This window comes from Leucoraja erinacea, chromosome 13 (genome assembly GCF_028641065.1).
Source record: "Leucoraja erinacea ecotype New England chromosome 13, Leri_hhj_1, whole genome shotgun sequence".
In the NCBI taxonomy this organism is placed as follows: Eukaryota; Metazoa; Chordata; class Chondrichthyes; order Rajiformes; family Rajidae; genus Leucoraja; species Leucoraja erinaceus.
This window is the reverse complement of record NC_073389.1, coordinates 23,148,690-23,171,224: the sequence shown is the minus strand read 5'-3', so window position 1 is coordinate 23,171,224 and position 22,535 is coordinate 23,148,690. Positions and strand designations below refer to the sequence as shown.

General features: G+C 42.1%; 1 protein-coding gene across 1 annotated transcript in view; it reads right to left on the bottom strand.

Moving 5' to 3' along the window:
* Positions 1–22,535, bottom strand: part of epha6 (eph receptor A6) — a 486,126-nt gene that overhangs the window by 176,228 nt on the left and 287,363 nt on the right. The window contains exon 4 of the mRNA XM_055644571.1: positions 2,952–3,107. Coding sequence (XP_055500546.1) covers positions 2,952–3,107 — 156 coding nt within the window. The remainder of the gene's footprint in view (positions 1–2,951; positions 3,108–22,535) is intronic.

Genomic DNA, 22,535 nt, shown 5'->3' with positions numbered 1-22,535 from the left:
AGTTAATGTTCGTGGACTGCACATTGGCGTAGCGATAGAGTTACAGCCTTGCAGCGCCAGAGAACTGGGTTTGATACGGGTGTTGTCTGTACACTTTGTATGTTTTCCCCGTAACCGTATGGGTTTTCTCCAGGAGCTCTGGTTTCCTCCCACATTCCAAAGATGTACAGGTTTGTAGGTTGCTTTGGTAAGAATTGTAAATTGTCCCAAGAGTGTTTCGGTTACTGCTAGTGTATGGGGATCGCAGGTCGGTGTGGACTCGGTGGGCTTTTCCATGCTGTTCTCAAAACTATAGTAAACTAGACTGTTCTGCCTCATTGAACGGTCATGGCAACAAGATGCAAGTCACAAAAGGCAAGTGCATCCCAATGGAGCCGGACAGGAGACGTAAGGATAGTGACTCTCTGGCTTGTTCGCAAATGAGTTTCCGTTCAGTGGCTCAATGGCACTAATGATTTGGTGCTAAATTCAGTAGCTTCTCCTTGACTCTGAACTATCTCTTTGGCTCATTGTTGACATTTATAGTGCTATGTATTTTAGAGCCAAGTATTTAGACATCTGGTGTGGATTCTGGCCTTTCGGCCCACCGAGTCCGTGCCGACCTTCGGTAACCCATACACTAGTTCTGTTATCCCCCTTTCTTATCCACTCCCAACATACAGGGGCCAATTAACCTACAAACCTACAAATAGGTGGACAGACTTCCTTTTATCCAGAGATGTTGCCTCTATATAAATAACAGTAAGAGTACGTGGCATCAACTCTGGGAAGAGAATGTGAAAGAGATGACCATGAGTTGGATAGAAGTGAGGAAGCTGTTCGTTAGACTGGATGTCTGAGCTATCAAGCTCCTGCATCTACTCCCAGAAGATTGAAGAGATGGAAGAGAGAAAGGGAATGGCTAGAGTGGTGGGCATTCTTGACAATACTTCCAGCCTTCCTGTCACGACGCACCGTCAAGATGGACTGGATGGAAAGGAGTAACAAGGCTGGACTGTGCTGTGTTCACCACTCTGCATATTCAACCGGTCAAGATCAGAATAATTGCCCTACCATGCTGAGATGCTTGTCAACTTGATTGGGCAGCACAGTATTGCATCGGTAGAGTTGCTGCCTCACAGCACCAGAGACCCGGGTTTGATTCTGACTACGGGTACTGTCTGTGCAGAGTTTGTATGTTCTCCCTGTGACCATGGGCTTTAACCAGGTGCTCCAGTTCCCCCCCGCATCCTAAATACTGCCAGCGGGACATCAGGTGATTCGTAAGAGATCTTTTAAATAATTTATCAAATAGCTGTAAAAATGGGATTGGATTGGTAAAAAAATGAGTTATTAAGATGGGAGTAAAGGGAATAGAGGGATATGGATCATATACAGGTTCGATACTGACCAGGGTTCTGTTGTGTAGAGGTTGCATGTTCTCCCTGTGACCATGCGTGTGGTTCGGTTTCCTCCCACATCTCCCATCTTTTTAAAATTTTATTACATATTATCAGTGCGTATTACGCTTACAGGCCTCTTAAGTTGCTACAAGTAAGAATTTCATTGTTTCGCTATCTATACATAACTAAAACTCTGATCTTGTTATCTTCCGGTCATTACGTGGTAGCGCTACGATTTTTCGACAGCTTACTAACCGTTCTCCTGCGCTGCGATTGCACCCCGTTTTGTTTCGATCGGTGGTCTAACGTAAGCTTTAGTGAGGTTTAAAAATCTTAAAAACCGCGTATGCGCAGATCGAACTCCTCTCCTGCCGTTCAGCGCAGCATCTTTTCTCCTGTCACTCCGCGGGATGGTCTGCCACTTCCTGCGCCATCGCGACTTTATTACAGGAGCGGTGGATGGCCGGCGGAGGTTTCCAACTGGACACAATTTTCGGAGGGACTGGAAACGGCCCGGCCTCGCACGGCACGGGAAATGTCGGCAAACGGAAAGCGGAGATTCTGATCTTGGCGTAGGACAGCGCCAGCGACCAGCGACCGCTGTGTCCGCTCCAGCCCCTTCCCCTTTGGTCCCCCTCGCTAGCTCCTGCCCCGCTCCCCGTGATAACCCCACAACCCCCGTATTTTCTCCGAGCTCTCTCCCCCTGCACCCACAACCCCCACTCCCCCTGCCCACACACTCCCCTGCCCACACCTATCTACCCCCCACCCACACCCCCCTCCCCCACACCCCCCTCCCCACACCCGTCAGCTGCGCCTGCGCAGTAATACCTGCGTGTTCTATGTCTCGATGAGAACCCAATGGACGGGAATGGCTGCGCCGCCGGAGAGCCGCTAAGAGTGGATGGGGGGGGGGTTGGGGGGGGGTGGTGAGTGAGTGCGGGGGGGGGGGGGGGGGGGCAAGAGGTGGAGTGGGTGTGATCTGAGGAAGGGGGATCAGGGACGTCACAACGGGAACCTGTCAGCCGCGCCTATGCAATAGGGGCTATGGGTGAGTGGTGGAATAATGTACGGGTGAGTGGGGAATATTGCATTGGGGAATGGGTTGCGTTGGGGGAACGGGTGAGTGGTGGAATATTGCGTTGGGGAATGGGTTGCGTTGGGGGACCAGGTCTCCCGTGTGACTGGGTCCCACTTAGTCCAGTCGGTACATATAACAATTAAAAACTCTGACTCTTAGTCCATCAAAACATTTCCCATAACATGGTATGCAGAACATTATACATTACGTTTTTAAGAAGGAACTGCAGGTGCTGGAAAATCGAAGGTACACAAAAATGCTGGAGAAACCCAGCGGGTGCAGCAGCATCTATGGAGCGAAGGAAATAGGCAACGTTTCGGGCAACCCTTTGGCCCGAAACGTTGCCTATTTCCTTCGCTCCATCGATGCTGCTGCACCCATTACACATTACGTGATTGCAGCCGAACAATTGTTTTCAATATGTGGTGTAGCAAAATGCATTATTTAACTATTTGGAGAACTCTGGAACAACTGCTGCAATGACTTACTTGTGCAAGCCATGGTAGGTGGGTCTTTCTCTGCCCTGAAGTAATTTTTCTCGCACTCACACACTTCTGATGCATCATCATGGGAGAAGCTGTGCGGAGGACATTTGGAGCACTTGAGATTTCCAGCAAAAGCTTTGTAGAATCCCGGTCTGCAAGCTAAGAGAGTAACAAAATATATGAATTTTAAAGCAACTGACCACAATTCAGTGAATGTGAACACTAGAGATAATGACACACACTCCCCATGCCTGGAACAAATACACCACTGTTTTACGAGTCAGTTCCCCACAATTCTCAACCCCTCAACCTTTCTGAGGGATTTTAACTATCTCCATCTTAAATACAACAATGTGAATCACTCTCAGTCATGTCATGTCTCGGAAACAGAGTAGTTGCCAGGGTCTCGAGGTATTGGGAATAAAGCCCAGCCTGGACTGACTGGGATTGGGTAGCAGGATTCTGAGGATCATTGACGTCTTAACAAAACCTTGATGAGGATACCAAGCAGGCTCCAAGAGAAGATTATTGGGAAAGGGGAGGGATATGTGATATTGAACACAGGAAAGTTGTAGCTGGAGTAGGCACCAGCCCCTAAGAGCCTGCCCTGCCGTTCAGTATGATCATGGCTGATCTATGCTGGCCTTATCTTCTCTTCCATGTCAGTTCTTCACAATCCTCAATCGCTCAACTGTTTGGAGGATTTTACCTATCACCATCTTAAATACAAGTAATGATCTGGCTTCCTCCATCCTCTGGGGCAGAGAATTCCAGAGATCTGGGCGGCACCATGGTAGAGTCGCAGCCTTATAGCACCAGAGACATGGGTTCGATCCTGACTACGGGTGCTGTCTGTATGGAGTTTGTACGTTCTCCCTGTGACTGCATGGGTTTTCTCCGGGTGCTCCAATTTCATCACAGACTCCAAAGATGTATAGGTTTGTAGGTTAATTGGCTTTGGTAAAAATTGTAAATTGTCCCCTGTGTGTGGATTAGTGCTAGTGTATGGAGTGATTGATGTTTGGGACGGACTCGGTGCGCCGCAGAGCCAAGAGCACCCATTTGGCCCATATCCCTCTAAACCTTTCACCAGTGGTACATCATGACTGCAGTGTGCATCATTTACTAAGTACTCTGCAGTTACTCGTTTAGCCTACTCTAACTGCACTTGCAAAGCCAAAAACATGAAGTGGCCAATTTGGGAACTCCAAGAGTGTTCTGATCCATTCCGACGTCGGAGTTTCGATCATCCCGACAAGAGGGCTCGTACATCGGGCCGTCCGTAGCGGCGACTGCGGAGGGTTCAAGGCCCCGACCACGGGTGAACAAAGTAGGAAGATTGACTGAACTTTATCGCCTTCCATCACAGTGAGGAATGTTGTTTCCACTGTGATGGATGTTTAAGTTAAACTCTATCGTGTATTGTGTTCTTTTAACTTGTATGGCTGTGGTGCATGTGACAATTAATGTGAATTTGAACTTGAACTTCCACCACCAAGAAGGACAAGAGCAGCTGATGCACTGACAACTCCACCATCCATATGTTGTGAACCTAAGTCTCTCACCATCTACTTGGAAGTAAATCCCTGTTCTTTCTTCATCACCTGATCTAAATTTAGTTTTTTTAGAGCACAACGTGGAAACAGGCTTTTTGGCCCACCGAGTCCACACTGACCAACGATCATCTGTACACTATTTCTACCCTTACACACTAGGGACAATATATAGAACCCAATTATCCTATAAACTTGCAAGTCTTTGGAGTGTGTGAGGAAACCAAAGCTGAACAAGTGAAATATGAGGTTCCGCCCCTCCAATATGTGTTTGGCCTCACTCTGACAGTGGAGGAGGCCTGGGACAGAAAGGTCAGTGTGGGAAGGGGTATTAAAATGTTTGGCAACCTCAAGATCGCGTATAGTCTCTGCCCCAACTACCTTCCTTGGCAGGTCATTCTAAATACCCATGTGAAAATGTTTCTCCTCAGATTCCTATAACATCTTTTCCCTCACACCTTAAACCTATGTCCTCTGGTTCTTGATTCCCCTACTCTGGGCAAAAGACTACGAATGAAAACAAAAAAAATGGTAGATGGCATTGAATTCTGGATCATGGTTTGATTCAATGTCAATGGGACAGAGAAATTGATAGTCAGATCTCCACATTAACGTGACATAGTGGGAAACCCTAATTGTTAATAAGAGTATATATATTTGAGAAATTTGGCTTAACATATTATTGTGTTAACAGTTCTACATTACTAACATCAAAGCTATAGTCACTAGATATAGACAATAGGTGCAGGAGTAGGCCATTTGACCCTTCGAGCCAGCACCGCCATTCAATATGATCATGGCTGATCATCCACAATCAGTACCTCGTTCCTGCCTATCGATGTTCGGTGTAACCTACTCAAAACTATTCTAAAATTACATAATTGAGACTTAATCAAATATTTTTGGTATCACGCTAGCCAATTCTTTCATTGCCAAAATCATTTGAACATTGTGTATGGAATCAAATGTGTCCTTAGGGTGGAGGTGGGGGAGAGAAGATAAAATAGTTGTCTATGCTAATTATTTTAGGAAAAGATAGCATGAGTGCAAAATGGGATCATATTTTATACATAATTGTTTTAGTAAAATTACTGTCAGCAATCATTTCAGTCTCCTGGTGGAGGAATTAATTGCAATGAAGCTAAAGCTTCTCTGTTTGTATTTTTGATTAGAATTGTTTCAGCTCTAATTTACTCCAACAGTATTTTTAGAACATATTTATTATGTTTAAAGTAATTTCCAGCATGACAATGAAATTATTTTTCTCAATGAGTACCTGTCAAGGAGTAATAACAGGGCTGCAGAGTGGGCTATTTTCCACTTTGCTCTCCCTGACAGCATCCAGTAATATTAAGTATGACAGCTTTAATGCAATGCAAATCTCCCTCAAACTGCCTTGAAACCCACCTCAAAATATATCTTCAGATTATAACCCTTTATGCGTATCGTTTACACTTCATGAGCTTGAAATCTTCCCTAACCTGTGCCGTTACAGCGTGTTAACTGGGATAATCTTGCTCAAAATGTTTTTCGGTATTGGTGAGGCTACCCTAATCCACTCAACTAAGTGAATTCAAGCATACATCTTTCAGCTGAAGGTGAAGAGCATTGAACAGTACAGCATAGGAACAGGCCCTTTGGCCCACAATGTCTGTGCTACGGCCAAAGATTGGATCCGCAGCGGGGCCAGATTTAGTGTGGGGTCCGGGCCGGGAGAGGGAGTGTGGGGCCAAGCGGGAGAGGGGATAAGGCCTAGTGTGGGAAGTTGCGGGGAGGTTTACAATGTTTCTTATTTATTTTCTTCTTTTAATGTCCCGTGTCTAGTCTGAAATAAAGTTCATTATTGGATCAGAAGAAATATAATTGTGTGTGTTATATGATTATATCCTTCCATTCTTTCCCTGTATATATATATGTGTCTGTAGAAACTGCTTGTGAGCCTTCTTAAACACCACTATTCTTGACAAGAAGTATGAACTATTTATGAATCTAACCCTCACAAACCACCACCATCTCTGGGCTGCCCACGTTCCAGCTATCTTGCCCGCTATAAGATCTTTGCCCACCACTCTCTGGTGTAATAAACTTGACCCGAACAGCTCCTTTAAACTTTGCCCCTCTCACCTTCAAGCTATGACCACTCATATTTAATATTTCCACTTTCGGAAAAATGTTCTGACCTTCTACCCTATCTCTGCCTCTCATCATTTTATACACTTCTATTAGTTCACCACTCGACTTCTGGCTTTTCAGAGAAAACAATTGAAGTCTCTCCCACCTCTCCTAGCACGCAATAACCCCTAATCCAAGCAGCATTCTGGCAAACCTTTTCTGCATCCTCTCAAAGCTTCCATGACCTACTGGTAATGGGACGACCAGAAGAGCACACAAAACTCCAATGTGGCCTAACCAAAGTTTTATAGGGCTGCAACATGACTTCCCGTCTCTAATGCTCAATGCACCGACCAATGAAGGCAAGCATATCATATCCCTTCTTTATAAAGGATTTTAAACTAATCATAAGATCTAATCTTGAAAACAAAATCCAGGGATGCAGCAGGTACGGATGTTGTCGTTTAGGATTCTGCAGCTACTTTTCTCACGAACGTACAAACAAAAATGATTGCAATTACATTGTAGGTTTGAAAGGAAGTAGTTTTCCCGAACAATTGACATTCTTTGGCAGAGGGAAAGAACTTAATAATTAGATTACCGAAGTCAGGTCGCTTGGGAGACTGCCAGCAATTTTCTTACGCTCTGAAAATTTGATGGAAGGCTACATAAGAAAAGAAATTGATGTTCCCAACTAAAATTGCAAATCATAATCTTGTTCAAGGAACTGTGCGATAAGCACCCACCAAAATGAATCAGCATTTAAATGTTTTTATCTTTGTCCCGATATTCAAACAGAAGTTTGTCTAAATGAAGAGATCATATTATTCTAGAAATATAGACCGATTATTGCCAACACAAAGAAGTTTTCCCGCTAACTTATTTATTATTGTCAGTAATTGTTTTGACAGCAATTTCTGATACTGGCATTAATCCACAGTGTCTTCAAGCGTGGCATTTTCCTTCAAGGTAAGTTTTCAGTGTAAAATCTCTAAATTGATGGAATAATAAATAATTCACTTGGTGATCTGCAACATTAGGCTGAATTAGAAATGCACATATTTCATTGAATGCCAACTCAACGGAAGTGTTACCAGATGTTGATATCGGTCAAGACAGCACCTTCCACGATTTGTACTGTGAACATCGTACTCCTTATTGGAACAACAGTTGCATTTAAGCAGCTTCTATATGTTTTGTATTAGGTTTTTCTGGGTGCTCTGGTCTTCTCCCACATGTAGGTTGAAAGAGCTGGATCTTTGTACTTTAATTCACCTGATTGTTACCCTTCAATATCAGTCTACATATACCACTCTCCCAAGCGATGACATGGCATTGGGTGAGGCTGACGAGTTGTGTGGGGAAGTCAGGAGGAATCAGAAGCTTTTCTTTGTGATTATTGTTATTGCTGGTCCAGAATTTCACGGCTGTGGCAAATCACACATATCTGCTACCCAGGATGTCTGCACTCAGCTGATACATAGAACATAGAACAGTACAGCACAAGAACGGGCCCTTCGACCCACAATGTTTGTGCTGAACAAGATGCCAAGTTAAACCAATCTCATTTGCATGTACACGATCCATATCCCTTTATTCCCTGCACTTCCATCTAGAACCCTCTTAAATGCAACTATCGTATTTGCCTCCATTACCACCTCAGGTCACCACCATTCTCTATCCCTAGATTGTGTAGGATAGTGTTAGTGCGTGGGGATCACTGATCGGCATGGACTCGTTGGGCTGAAGGGCCTGTTTCCGCGTTGTATCACTACATTAAAATAAACAATTTCATGCATTGTGGTGGAAGGGTCGGAACTGTCAGCATATCTTTGTAGAATCCAGACCAAGTGTTTCTTAACTGTTAATGTTCTTTTAAATGAAATGTCATCGAATGTTGCAAATATGTTGCCAATAAGACATTGAATGGGTAGTTAGTTGTGAATGGTGTTATCAGTGATACTGTAGTTATTCTCAATATTAATTTACAAATTGATAACACAACTGAAATGTGAATAATTAATTTGAAACTGCAGTGAATACATACCATTTGACCAATATTTAGGTTAAAATAAACACTAATAATGAGGTATTTGCTATTTTGTACACTAATCTATGAACATTTCTATACCCATATGACCCAAATAAACCATGCCGTAGTATTTACAATTCTCTCTATAAATGGGAGCATAATAGATGCAAATTATTATACAATAGGAAACCTACTTTTCTACCAATGCATTGCAGATTATATAAATTTAGGTTAAATCAGTAAAATGGCAGCTTGATGCCACACTGTTTTTTCCTTTCTCAATGTAATTAGGGAATTCTTACTTTCAGGTATTTAAAAAAGATCATCTCTCCCAGAAGAAAATATTATTATTCTTATGTCTTCTTTTGCTCAAAACAGAAAGTACTGTTTGTAAACAAATTTCAGCACAAATTATGACATTCTGCATTTACACACTAAGAGAATCAGGCAGCATCTCTGGGGAAAAGGAATAAGTTAAGAATACGATAAGAATATGGCTGTGGAGGCCGTTTGTGGGTATTTTTAAAGCGGAGATTTCTTGATTAGTAAGAGCGTCAAAGATTATGGGGAGCAGGCCGGAGAATGAGGTTGAGAGGGAAAGATAGATCAGCCATGATTGAATGGCGGAGCAGACTCAATGGGCCGAATGGCCTCATTCTGCTCCTATCTTATGGTTTTAATGAATAAACCTTTACATTTCTCTGCTACCGTTTAGTTATTTAATAAATTCATGTTACTTTAACTCTCTGTTTTGCAATTCTACCTTTTCTAAATGTGTCAAACACTGCAATGTTTAATTCATAGTCATGTTATTTCTCTGGGCAAATTTCAATAACTCCTACTGTGTCTGATTCCTTGCAAATGTATTAATGCTCCAGTTGTTTATCTTTTTTTTAAATATTTTGCCTTCCATGGATTCCAATGATTTTATACGAAGCTTGATTAAATTATTTATTGTCTGTTCTTTTTTTTGTAATTGAGGCGCATTAAGCCCAGATGTACATCATCCTGGTAAATACCATTGCAATAAAACTGTTTAATAGTTTTATCAACTGCTCATTGTCACATGCCATTTTATCTTGGCTATCCCTTCACATGTTTTACTATTTAGCTTTATGTTCCTTCATTCAATTTGAAGTGCCTCTTTAACCTTCCAATTCTTTATTGACTTCATTCTTGATTTCTTTATATTTGGTAGGCACAAGGAACTGCAGATGCTGCTTTACCAAAAAAGACACAAAGTACTGGAGTAACTCACCTAGTCAGGCAGCATATCTGGAGAACATGGATAGGTGACTTTTCAGGTTGGGCCTTCTCCCCCCCCCCTTTACAATCAATCTGAAGAGGGGTCCTAAAGCCAAGTTTCACCCATCCATGTACTCCAGAGTTACTGCCTGACCCACTGAGTTACTCCAGCATTTTGTATTCTCTTTATATTATCTCTTCTTACACTCTTCTCAGCTACAGCTGCACCATATATATCCTTTTCCTTGCCTTCAATTTTCTGTCATATCTTTACATTTCGCAAGCTTAGAATTATTTTTCTCCTACGATGACTGGTGTATAATTTTTGCTATGTTCACTCCTGCTTTTGAGCAGAAAATAACCATAGCTCAACATGAAATGTATGCAAGAAGGGAATTGCAATGATCATTCTTGATTTTAATCTGCATATTGCTTGGACTAATCAAACTAGCAAGGGGATTGCGTAGGAAGGATTTGTGGACTGTGTCAGGGATTGCTTCTTCGAGCAATATATTATAGAACCTGGAGAAACAAGGAACTGCAGATGCCAGTTGACAAAAAAGACACAAAGTGTTGGAATAATTTAGCAGGTCACGCAGCCTCTCAGACTTTTACGTTTTGGGTCAGGACATTCTTCTGACCTGAAATGTAATTTATCCATGTTCTCCAGAGATGCTGAGTTACTCCAGCATTGTGTGAATTTTTAAAATTATAGAACCTGACTGGGAACAGGTTATTTTAGATTTATTCATGTGTAACAATGTAGGATTAATATGGGATCCTGGAGTTAAGAATACCCGAGGGTGTAGTGGCCAGTGACACTGTAGCCCATGAGGCACAGTGGCAAAGCGGTGGAGTTACTGCCTTACAGTGCCAGAGACCTGGGTTCAATCCTGACTGTGGGTATTGTCCATACAGAGTTTGTACGCTCTCCCTGTGACTGCGTGGGTTTCCTCTGGGTGCACCGGTTTCCTTTCACATTCCAAAGACATGCAGGTCTGTAGGTGAATTGGCTTCTGTAAAATGTTCCTAGTGTGTAGGATAGGACTAGTGTACGGGCGTTTGCTGGTTGGTGCTGTCCCGGTGGGCGTAAGTGCTTGTTTTCATGTTGTATCTCTAAACTAAACTTGTGACCAAAAGCTTCAAAACAAACATCCACAATTTAGATTAGGTCAAATGTAAAAGTGTGGACAAAAGGTGTCTAAAGTCGGACTGAAACAAAAAAATAGACTAAAGAAAAGTCCAGTGGATGAGCAGTTGTGAATAATTGAACGGCTATTTTGTAATGATCAGCAAAAATGTAAATAGAAAGAAGGTTCCAATGAGAAAGAGAAACCATCTGTCATAGTCATAGTTATACGCTAGTCCCACCTGCCTGCGTTTTGCCCATATCCCTCTAAACCTACCCTAAACATGTACCTGTCTAAATGTTATTTAAACATTGTGATAGTACCTGCAACTATCTCCTCCGTCAGCTTGTTCCATGCGCCCACCACCCTTCAAAAAACAAGTAAAATTCCTCAAATACCCATTAAATCTTCTGCCTCACCTTAAACCTATGTCCTCTGGTTCCCGACCCCCCTAATCTGGGTAAAAGACTGTGGCTAACAAAGGATGGTAAGGAATTACCATATAGATTAATGACTTGGCTGATGGTGCAGAACATCAAGTATTCAACTTTGCCAATGCTATGAAAATGGGTGGGAGGGGATACTGAAATGAGAATAATTGTACTTTGCAGCAGAATAAAAATAAATAGAATGAATGGATGAAAACTTGGAAAATGTAGTTTAAGGTGGAAAAGCACACCTTAGGAGGAGATATTACGTAGGAGGCATCTAAAGTCAGGTTAACACCAAATGTAGAGAGATTTTGAATGAGTAAACTACAGAGGGATCTTGGCATTTTTGTGCATGAACCACATCTTTAGGGGCGGCTCAGTGGTGCAGTGGTAGAGTCGCTGCCTTACAGTGTCCTTTGGCCCAACATGCCCACACCGGGCAACATGTCCCAGCTACACTAGACCCGTGCCTGCGTTTGGCCCATATCCCTCCAAACCTGTCCTATCTACATTCCCTTGCAATAAAAGCCAATATGTTATTTGTCTTCCTAACTACTTGCTGTGTCTGCTTGTTAACTTTAGTGGTTTAGACTTGCACTTTAGACTTCGGGTTCAGATTGTGCCCTGTGACAGCGCAGGTTTTCTCCGGGTGTTCCGGTTTCCCCCCCACACTCCAATGATGTACAGGTTTGTAGGTTAATTGGCTTCGGTAACATTGTAAATTGTCCTTAGTGTTTAGGATAGTGTTGGTGTATGGAGATTGCTGGTCGGAGGGAACTAGGCACAGACATTGGTAGCAGCCAGAAGAGATTCACTGCGTGAATGTATGTGATGTGGGAATTGTCCTACCACGTAAGGCTAAATAATTTGGATCTGCCTTTTCTGGCTTTCGAAGAATATTACGTTTAAGATGCAAGGAGGGCATGACAGATTTGAAGGGTTCCAACCTGAAACGTCACATATTCCTTTTCAACAGAGATGCTGCCTGACCTGCTGTGTTACTCCAGTATTGCATGTCTATGACCGATTAGACCTTTAGATGTTCTCAATAGTGGGAGTCTCAAATAAGGGGACATAGTTTCAAAATATGGGAGGTGGAACCATCATTCTCATCCAAAATGCGAAGAAATTTCTTCCTGTAGAATTTAATGAATTTCTGGAGTTCACTAATCCATAGCAATATGGAGGCCAGATGATTCAGAGTATTCAAAGAAGCAAATATATAATTGAAAGATCAGCCAATTGATGCATGAAAATATAGAAGTATCCTCATGTCCATATACTGACAAACCTTAATTCCCTCCTTTATCCTTGAGTGGTTCTACCCTCGCCCTAGTTTCCCTCTTCTTTTTAATGTAGATATTATAAGCCAGGGGATTCTCTTTAATCCGACGTAAATTACATTTCATGACCCCTTATGGCCCTCCTATTTTCCTGCTTTCTTTATATTCATCAAAAGTCCTGACTTTATTTTCCTAAACCTTACATGGTTTTCTTTAGAACCTTACATTCCTTTATCTATTGGACTACATTTACAACCTCTCTCATCATCCAAGGTTCCCATGCCTTGCCACCCATGTTAATCCTCATTACTGGAACTTTGATTCAATGGCTCCCACATGTCAGATGGGGAGTACAGAGCCAGGGGCCACAGTTTAAGAATAAGGGGTAAGCCATTTAGAACGGAGATGAGGAAAAACTTTTTCACCCAGAGAGTTGTGAATCTGTGGAATTCTCTGCCTCACAAGGCAGTGAAGGCCGATTCTCTGGATGCTTTCATGAGAGGGTTAGATAGAGCTCTTAAAGATAGTGGAGTCAAAAGATATGGGGAGAAGGCAGGAACAGGGTACTGAATGTGGATGATCAGCCATGATCGAAGGGCTGAATAGCGGTGCTGGCTCGAAGGGCTGAATAGCCTACTCCTGCACCTATTGTCTATCGAATTACCAATAATGACTGCTCCCAACTTACTCTCCCTAGTTCCAAGAAGAGATCAATAAATTGCCAAAAGCCTCTATTGTTGCCAAATTAGTTTCAGCAAAATTACATGTTATCCATTACGTTTTCATATGAAGAAAATGAGGCCGCATATCACTTGGAAAATAAACGTCTGTTGGATACGGGTAAAATGGATTGGGGAGTACAAAAAGGACAAGGTGAGGTGCAGATCAATGAGATCACGGTAAAAAGAATGAGTTCATAGATTATTTCTGGAGGGACAAAATTGAAAAATAGCAAAGTTAAACTGAATTTGTATGGAATTTTCAAGTGTGATTGAACGTCTGTGTGCAGTTTGGTCACTATATTATAATAAGGTATTAGAGGTACTGAATGGCACCAAGATTGTGAGGTTGGGTTCATCAAGAAAGGTCGGGTCTCTTAACTTGGCATGCCAATGTTGAAGGGTCAACTGAAAAGGCTGTAAAATTATGAATGGCTTAATTAAATAGCCCCTCTCCTTTGAGAAAGACCAAAACTAAAGGTTATTGGTATATGATGGATGTTAAATGGGAAATTTAAAAGTATCAATACTTAGTTTAGCTTAGTTTATTGCCACGGTAGAGTGAAAAGCTTTTGTTGCGTGCTAACCAGTCAGTGAAAGACTATATCTGTATGTGTTAGAAGGAACTGCAGGTGCTGGTTTAAACCGAAGATAGACACAAAAAGCTGGAGTAACTCCTGACAGGCAGCATTTCTGGAGAGAAGGAATGGGTGATGTTTCGGGTCGAGACCCTTCTTCAAACTGGTTACGGATAAGGGAAACGAGAGATATAGACGGTGATGTGGAGAGATAAAGAACAATGAATGACAGATATGCAAAAAAGCCATTGTAAGCTGTTTGTAGGGTGAAAAGGAGAAGCTGCTGTGACTTGGGTGGGGAAGGGATCGAGAGAGGGGGAATGCTGGGGCTACCTGAAGTGAGAGAAATCAATATTCATACCACTGGGCTGCCCAAGCGAAATATGAGATGCTGTTCCTCTAATTTGCGTTTAACCTCACTCTGACAACGGAGGAGACCCAGGACAGAAAGGTCTGTGTAGGAATGGGAATGAGAATTAAAGTGTCCAGCAACCGGGAGATCAGATTGATTTAGGTGGGCTGAACGAAGGTGTTCCGCGAGTTAACCAGGGAGTTGTGGAAGGAATGGTCTCTGCGGAAGGCGGAAAGGGGTGGAGATGGGAAAATGCCGCTAGTGGTGGAATCCCGTTGGAGGTGGCGGAAATGTCGGGGAATTATGTGTTGTATGTAACGGCTGATGGGGTGAAAGGTAAGGACTAGGAGGACTGTCTCTGTGGCGACTAGGGGGAGGGGGAGCAAGGGCGGAGCTGCGGGGTACCGAGGAAACACGAGTGAGGGTCTCATCTATGAAGGAGAAGGGGATAGATACAGTCTTCGCAGGAAGCAGGGTGGGAAGAAGGGTAGTCAAGATAGTTGTGGGAGTCAGTGTAATAGACGTCAGTCAACAGTCTATTTCCTGTGATGGAGACTGTGAGATCAAGAAAGGAGTCGGAAATGGGCCAAGTCAATTTGAGTGCATGATGAAAATAGATGGTGAAGTTGATGAAGTCCATGAGTTCTGCATGGGTGCAGGAGGTAGCACTGATGCATCCAGGGCTCTGGAACCCCAGCCCGGCAGATCCGTTTCCATAGCCGACTTTGCGGGCTGCTATCTCGCCCCCCCCCCCCCCAAACAGCATTCAAAGAAATATGGTTGATACATGTAATATCATTTCCACTGCCGTGTCTATAAGTATTGGCCGATTTCAAATTGAAACATTAATTAAATGTGGAAAAGCTGAAATTTCTATCAGCACATTGTCAAAACATACAACTTTAAATGATTCCTCATTTTCCAAGTGAATAGTTCATTGATTAGTAAATCAGTGTTCTTGATTCCTAAACACAATGTCACTCAGTTTATACGTGTGGAGAACAGTTTAAAAGCAGAAAATCATATCTAGGGTTAAATAATGTGCTCCCTAGTGTACAGAATGTTTTAGTCTCCAAATAATATCTGTATATAAGCAACACAACCACACAGGTATCCAAATATGCGACACAATGAGTCTAGTTTAGTTCAGAGATACAGCATTGAGACAGGTCCTTCGGCCCACTCAGTCCACGCCGACCATCGATTACATGTTCACACTGGTTCTATGTTATCCCAGTTTCTCATCCATTACTTACTGATTAGAGGCAATTTTACAGAGGGCAATTAACTTACAAATCCATATGTCTTTGGGATGTGGGATGAAACTGGAGCACCCTGAGGAAACCCATTTTCTTGGTTAATTAGTTTATCACTGGGGTGGGAGATTGCAACCTTCAAGTGGTCCACCCTGTTTCGACGAATGCAATCATCCTGGCATGCACAAATGGAAGACCAAACAGAACAAGTTGTCTTACAACTTTGGGCTGTGCACGCCATACGCAGGACGAAGTAGAGTTTACCGATAGTGTTCCCTAATTTTCAAACAATTTGATATGGGAAATATTAAAGAAGTCCGTGGCGGGGCTAAATGGGACATCGTGTGAAATTAGTTCGGTTTCAGAAGTTGTCTTTGCACAGTAAATTCAGTGAAGCATCAGGCTGAGTTGTTTGATTTAACAGAGTAACATTAGGGTGGAAGATTGCAACCTTCGCATGGTCCGCCCTGCTTCCACGAATGCAATAAACCCAGCGTGCACAATCAAATAAGATCAAATAGAACAAGTAGCCCTACAACTTTAGGCGGTGCACGCCATACGCAAGAAGAGGACATAGTAAGAAGACAGAGTATTATTCAACCCCGGAGAGAATCCACCATGAGGGCCTCACCCATTGGGAACTTGCTTTAGTAATTCAGACATACGCTCTTGATTATTTCCTCCCTATCAATGTTAAGATAAATTGATACTAAATCACTTTGACGGTACACATTATGTCCCTTGACAGGCATGTGTTCCAGGTATCCTATAATAATACTGTATTATAACCAGCTCTGCCGAAAGTAACTGATTTTTAGAAATGAAAATGATTGTATAAAAATTTTTTAAATAGAATAAAGAATGCTATACCAAAGGTATAAGGTTGGAGAGAGGTTTGAATGAATCTTCTCTGATTACTTGACACATTTCCTTTCTCTATATCTTAGAAACATGCTGAATAAAATCAATTTGGTTAGTCAATTTGGCTCCTGCTGGGCATGAGTTTACATCATAAAATAATTCAATATCAAAACTGGAGTACTTTTACCCACAGCTCAAACTATGTGATTGAGGAAATCAATTTATCCTCATATTAAGTCAAAAGACCGGTTTCCTCAGAGCTGGAGAACTATTACACAATACTGGCCAGGAATTAGGCATTTCTCTGAATTCAAAGCATTATATACTTGGCGAAACAAGGAAATGCAGATGCTGGTTTACCAAAGAAAGACACAAAATGCTGGAGTAACTCAGTGGGTCAGGCAGCATTCCTGGAGAACAAGGATAGATGCCATTTCAGATTGGGTTACTCCAGCTTTTTGTGTCTTTCCACAATATACTTAGCATTAAACTGAGATATTTTACCCTTTTCTCTTTTTTTGCAACCATTGCCACCATGAGGCTTAAGTTTGAGAATAATCAAGAACCAAAGTGCATCGATTTAAGGTGAGGGGGGGAAAGATTTTATGGAAACCTGAGGGGTGACTTTTTTACACAAAGGGTGGTGGGTGTATGGGACAAGCTGCGGAAGGAGGTGGTTGAGACAGGCACTATCGCAACATTTAAGAAGCATTTGGATGGATACATGGATAGGATAGGTTTATAGGCCAAAAGCAAACAGGTGGGAGTAGTATAGATGGGGCATGATGGTTGATGTGGGCAAGTTGGGCTGATGGGCCTGTTTCTATGCTGCGTGACTTCATGACCCTCCATGACTATGAGATGTATAGAACAACAACTATGCTCAGCCATTTTATACTCTCTTGAAATTGAGTCTTCGATCCAACACGTATGTAAACTCCTGCTTTACATATTTAATTTCATGCACAGTTCTGTGAATCTTTGTTGTATATTTTTCCCAATGTGCTTCTGACAGTGGCTTGCTCAGAAATGCATCTAAAATCCCAATTATCGTCCAAATACTAATGTCCTGCCCTGGAGCAGGAAGGGCAAATTCAACACTAGGTTTTTTTAGTCCTTTATGCTCCACTTTTAAACATCCGTGCAACGTGGCATCCATATAACCATATAACAATTATAGCACGGAAACAGGCCATCTCGGCCCTACAAGTCCGTGCCGAACAATTTTTTTTTTCCCCTTAGTCCCACCTGCCTGCACTCATACCATAACCCTCCATTCCCTTCTCATCCATATGCCTATCCAATTTATTTTTAAAATGATACCAATGAACCTGCCTCCACCACTTCCACTGGAAGCTCATTCCACACCGCTACCACTCTCTGAGTAAAGAAGTTTCCCCCTCATATTACCCCTAAACTTCTGTCCCTTAATTCTGAAGTCATGTCCTCTTGTTTGAATCTTCCCTATTCTCAAAGGGAAAAGCTTGTCCACATCAACTCTGTCTATCCCTCTCATCATTTTAAAGACCTCTATCAGGCCCCCCCTTAACCTTCTGCGCTCCAGAGAATAAAGTCCTAACTTATTCAACCTATCTCTGTAACTTAGTTGTTGAAACCCAGGCAATATTCTAGTAAATCTCCTCTGTACTCTCTCTATTTTGTTGACATCCTTCCTATAATTGGGCAACCAAAATTGTACACCATACTCCAGATTTGGTCTCACCAATGCCTTGTACAATTTTAACATTACATCCCAGCTTCTATACAATGCTCTGATTTATAAAGGCTAGCATACCAAAAGCTTTCTTTACCACCTTATCTATATGAGATTCCACCTTCAAGGAACTATGCACGGTTATACCCAGATCCCTCTGTTCAACTGTATTCTTCAATTCCCTACCATTTACCATGTACGTCCTATTTTGATTTGTCCTGCCAAGGTGTAGCACCTCACATTTATCAGCATTAAACTCCATCTGCCATCTTTCAGCCCATTTTTCCAAATGGCCTAAATTCCAGCTTTCTATTGTGGGTCTTCATGTCATCCTTGACATTTAAGCTTTAGTTTCTTTAACAGCTTTTGTAGAAGCATCTCATAAATCTCCTGTATTGAAATGTATGTCACCCAGTCTGTCTTCCTGACATCTGTAGTATTTGTCCCTCTAGTTAGCCATGCCCCTTTTTGCTGTTATATCAAATTTCAATACTTTTCCCATGCCTACGTCCAAAACATTTTTATAGATTGACAAGTCAAGAGGCGCTTAAATAGCATCATCAATTTTACAAGTATATTTACCGCCACCATGTTTTTAATCTCTTCTCCATTCCTCTATATTTTCTTTAATATAATCTGCCTTTTTTATATCAATTCTCTTGCACGTGGCAAAAGTTAAACAAAGTCCAGGTTCAGGAATCAATCTGAAATTTTTATTTGGTTCTTTTTCCAGAAATGCAGGCTGGTTTTCTTAGTACAATGTTTGTATGATTCATCTCTTGATTCACTACAACGGCATCTGAGATTTGGCCGAATAGTCTAGTACTTTTTGATTAAAAGTGTAAAATTAGCATTTTAGACTTTTAGAGATACAACGCGGAAACAGGCTCTTTGGCCCAGCGAGTCTGCGCCGACCAGAGATCTCCCCGTACACTAATACTATCCTACACATTCGGGACAATTTTAGAATTGTTACCAAAGCCAATTAACCTACAATCTTGCACGTCTTTGGAGTGTCGAAAGAAACCAGAGGACCCAAAGAAAATCTTCACCATCACAGGGAGAATGTACAAACTCCATACAGACAGCGCCCATACTCAGGCTCAAACCCAAGTCTCTGGCGCTGTAAGGCAGCAACTCTACTGCCCCTGTGCCGCCAATATAAAGGCCTCTGTACACTGGCCTCTATGTAAGGCTAATCATTTTCCTCTGGTTTATCACGTACCTCTTTCTATTTCTAATCCTACACTAATATATAGAATGAATTGAGTGCCAATTTATGCCAAATTCCCTTTAGGGACTGCTTGTTATTCTATTATAACCAATGAATGAAATGAATGGCACATGGAATTCTATTTCCAACATAGAACCGTTGATTGGCACAGTTAAGTGCCCTCAAGCCTACTTTAGGAGGAAATGCAAACCACCCATTTCAAGCTTAATAAGCGAGTTCGGTATTACAACTGCGCATGCTCAGGTCATGGGTCATACGGGATAAACATTCTAGCCAGCTGAGCTACTGTGTGTGTGCGGACCTGTGTATTCATTTCAACGAGATTTATAAATAAATGTATCCGTCAAATATGTCAACATTAGGCCACAGCGTACTGCAGGCTGCACAAATCCACAATTGTATCTACTTAAACAATTGACTCAATACAGCACCAGCCATGAAAACGCAAGAATGCATGGAACGAACCTGTCAATTATCAAATCCCGGGCATTAGCCTGAGTCACAGCCATTCAAATTCAATATTGATTTACACGAATTACAAGTTGTGTGGTCAACCAATTTGAGACAGTCCTTAAATTCCTATCTAAACAACCTTCCTGGATTGAAGGAAACAAGGAGAATGTGATGTGTTTGTGTGTGTGTGTGTGGGGGGGGGACTAGTTGAGAAACTGAACTAGAACTGGGACTGTGTAAGTAGTGTGTGAACAGCAGAACAAAAAAGGAAGCTATTGAGTTGACAAAATTCTAGATTAATTCCTTGGTAGAATAGTTAACAATTTATACACAATTTATACAGCGCTGTGTTTGTTTTGGTTTATCCCGAATGATCTTTGACAAATCCCATGATTCCTTGTGTTTATCGAGATACCAAACTCGCTTATTGAAAATTCCTTTGGCTCATCACTGGGCAACCAAAAAATCCTGTGTAGAAAGGAACTGCATATGCTGGTTTATACAGAAGGTAGCCACAAAATGCCGAAGTAACTCAGCGGGTCAGGCAGCATTTTTGGAGAAAAAGAATATGTGATGTTTCAGGTCGGAATCCTTCTTCAGTCTGAAAGATGAAGGAGGGGGGAGGGGGGTGGGGGGAACTGGAGGCGAGAAAAGGCCAGAACAAAACAGAGCTGGCAACAGGTGACCTCAGGAGACCATAATGGCCCACTGTTGGCTGGAGAAGATGGGCTAATGACAGGGATACAAGGATGCGAACAGTGGTAGTAAGACGACGAGTGTGGGAGGAAAGAAGGGATGGAATGGAATGCAGGGGTTACCTTCCATTTCATAGTAAATGAAAATAAAATGCAACTGTCAGCCACTACATTTGCCTGTGACAGTGGGGCAGATAGTGCAAGAAAATTGTCCCGTTATAATAAATCATATTTTGGTCTTTGTGCATAAACATGGTGAAATGTCACGCATAGTAATAATGCTCCACTACTACCCTATTAGGTTTGCTTTATTTTCTAAACAAAACTTATCTCCTAATGTAATTGACATTTAGTACATTTGCCTCAACATCATTGTCCACTGTTTTCTATAACAAATGTACAGCAAAGTACTTGTGTTTATACATGACCAAGGTGGACGAATAGGGCTTAAATACTCAAAAGATTGAGGGAACAATTCCATTTGACTTTACAAATTTCTAATTCTCCTTGGCTTCCTCCATCTTTCAATCTCCTCATCAGTTTTGCAGGCCATAAATAACCTTCCAATTACAATGTCCAAAAAGGCTTGTGTGCAATGTTACAACTTGCCACGTGTCCAAATCAATAAGTCACCCAATTAATATTTTTTGTACTTTTTAAAATTCTTCAACGTCCACTTGGAGAACATGGAAGTTACTAGATTTTGTAGGAATGTAAAAGTGATTGGTGAGTCTGAAAAAAAGCAATCCGTCAACTGAATTCAAAGTGAGTTGCGATAAATATCGGCTTGCATAAAACAGACTGTTTTCAAAGGTAATCTGACAAATGCCCATTATTGTTAACTATGTAAATATCATGGTTAATGAAATTAAATGATTTACTGAGCTACAAGTAAGAAGTTATATATTCTAACATTTTATTTGGATGGCATTGCAGCTTAATGTAATCTATGTTATCCATTTCACACAGAGGGTGGTGGGTGTATGGAACAAGCTGCCAGAGGAGGTAGTAGAGGCTGGAAATATCCCAACATTTAAGAAACAGATAGACATAGGACTGATATGGAGGGATATGGACCAAACGCAGGCGGATGGGACGCATGCAGCTGGAACATGATGGCAGGTGTGGGCAAGATGAGCTGAAGGCCTGTTTCCATGCTGTATCACTCTATGACTATGCTAGGTAGCATATTGATTCATGCCTATCACCTCTTTGTGGCCTCTCAATCTTATCGGATTGGTGCTGGGGATGAGGGGTGGCAGCAACTTTCATGCTCATATGTGGAACCACGAAGTGAAGGTAGAAAATGAATCATTTGACATGGCTTTTAGGCTTTTACACCGGGTTATTAAGGATCATTAGAAGTAGTCAGCTTGCTTGCTATGCATTAACCCTCAATGATACTGGACAGCTCTGCAAGTATATCAACTAATCTTCAGGGTGAAGGTGCAGAGAAGATTTACAAGGGTGTTGCCAGGACTCAAGGGGCTGAGCTGTAGGAAGAGGCTGAGTAGGCTCAGACTCTATTCCTTGGAGCGCAGGAGGATGCGGGGTGGTCTCACAGAGGTGTACAAATGCATGAGAGGAATAGATCGGTGAGACGTACAGAGTCTGTTTCCCCAAGTAGGGGAATCAAGAACCAGAGGACATAGGTTTAAGGTGTGGGGGGAAAGATTTAATAGGAACTGGAGGGGTAACGTTTCACGCAACAGGTGCTGTTTTCTGGAACGAGCTGCCAGAGGAGGTGGTTGAGGCAGGTACTATCACAACGTTTAAGAAACATTAGACAAGTACATGGATAAGACAGGCTTAGAGGGCCAAACGCAGATTGGTGGAACTAGCAGAGATGGGCCATGTTGGTTGGTGTGGGCAAGTTGGGCCAAAGGACCTGTTTCCACACTGCATGACTCGATGGAATGGATGAGATGTGAAAAATCTT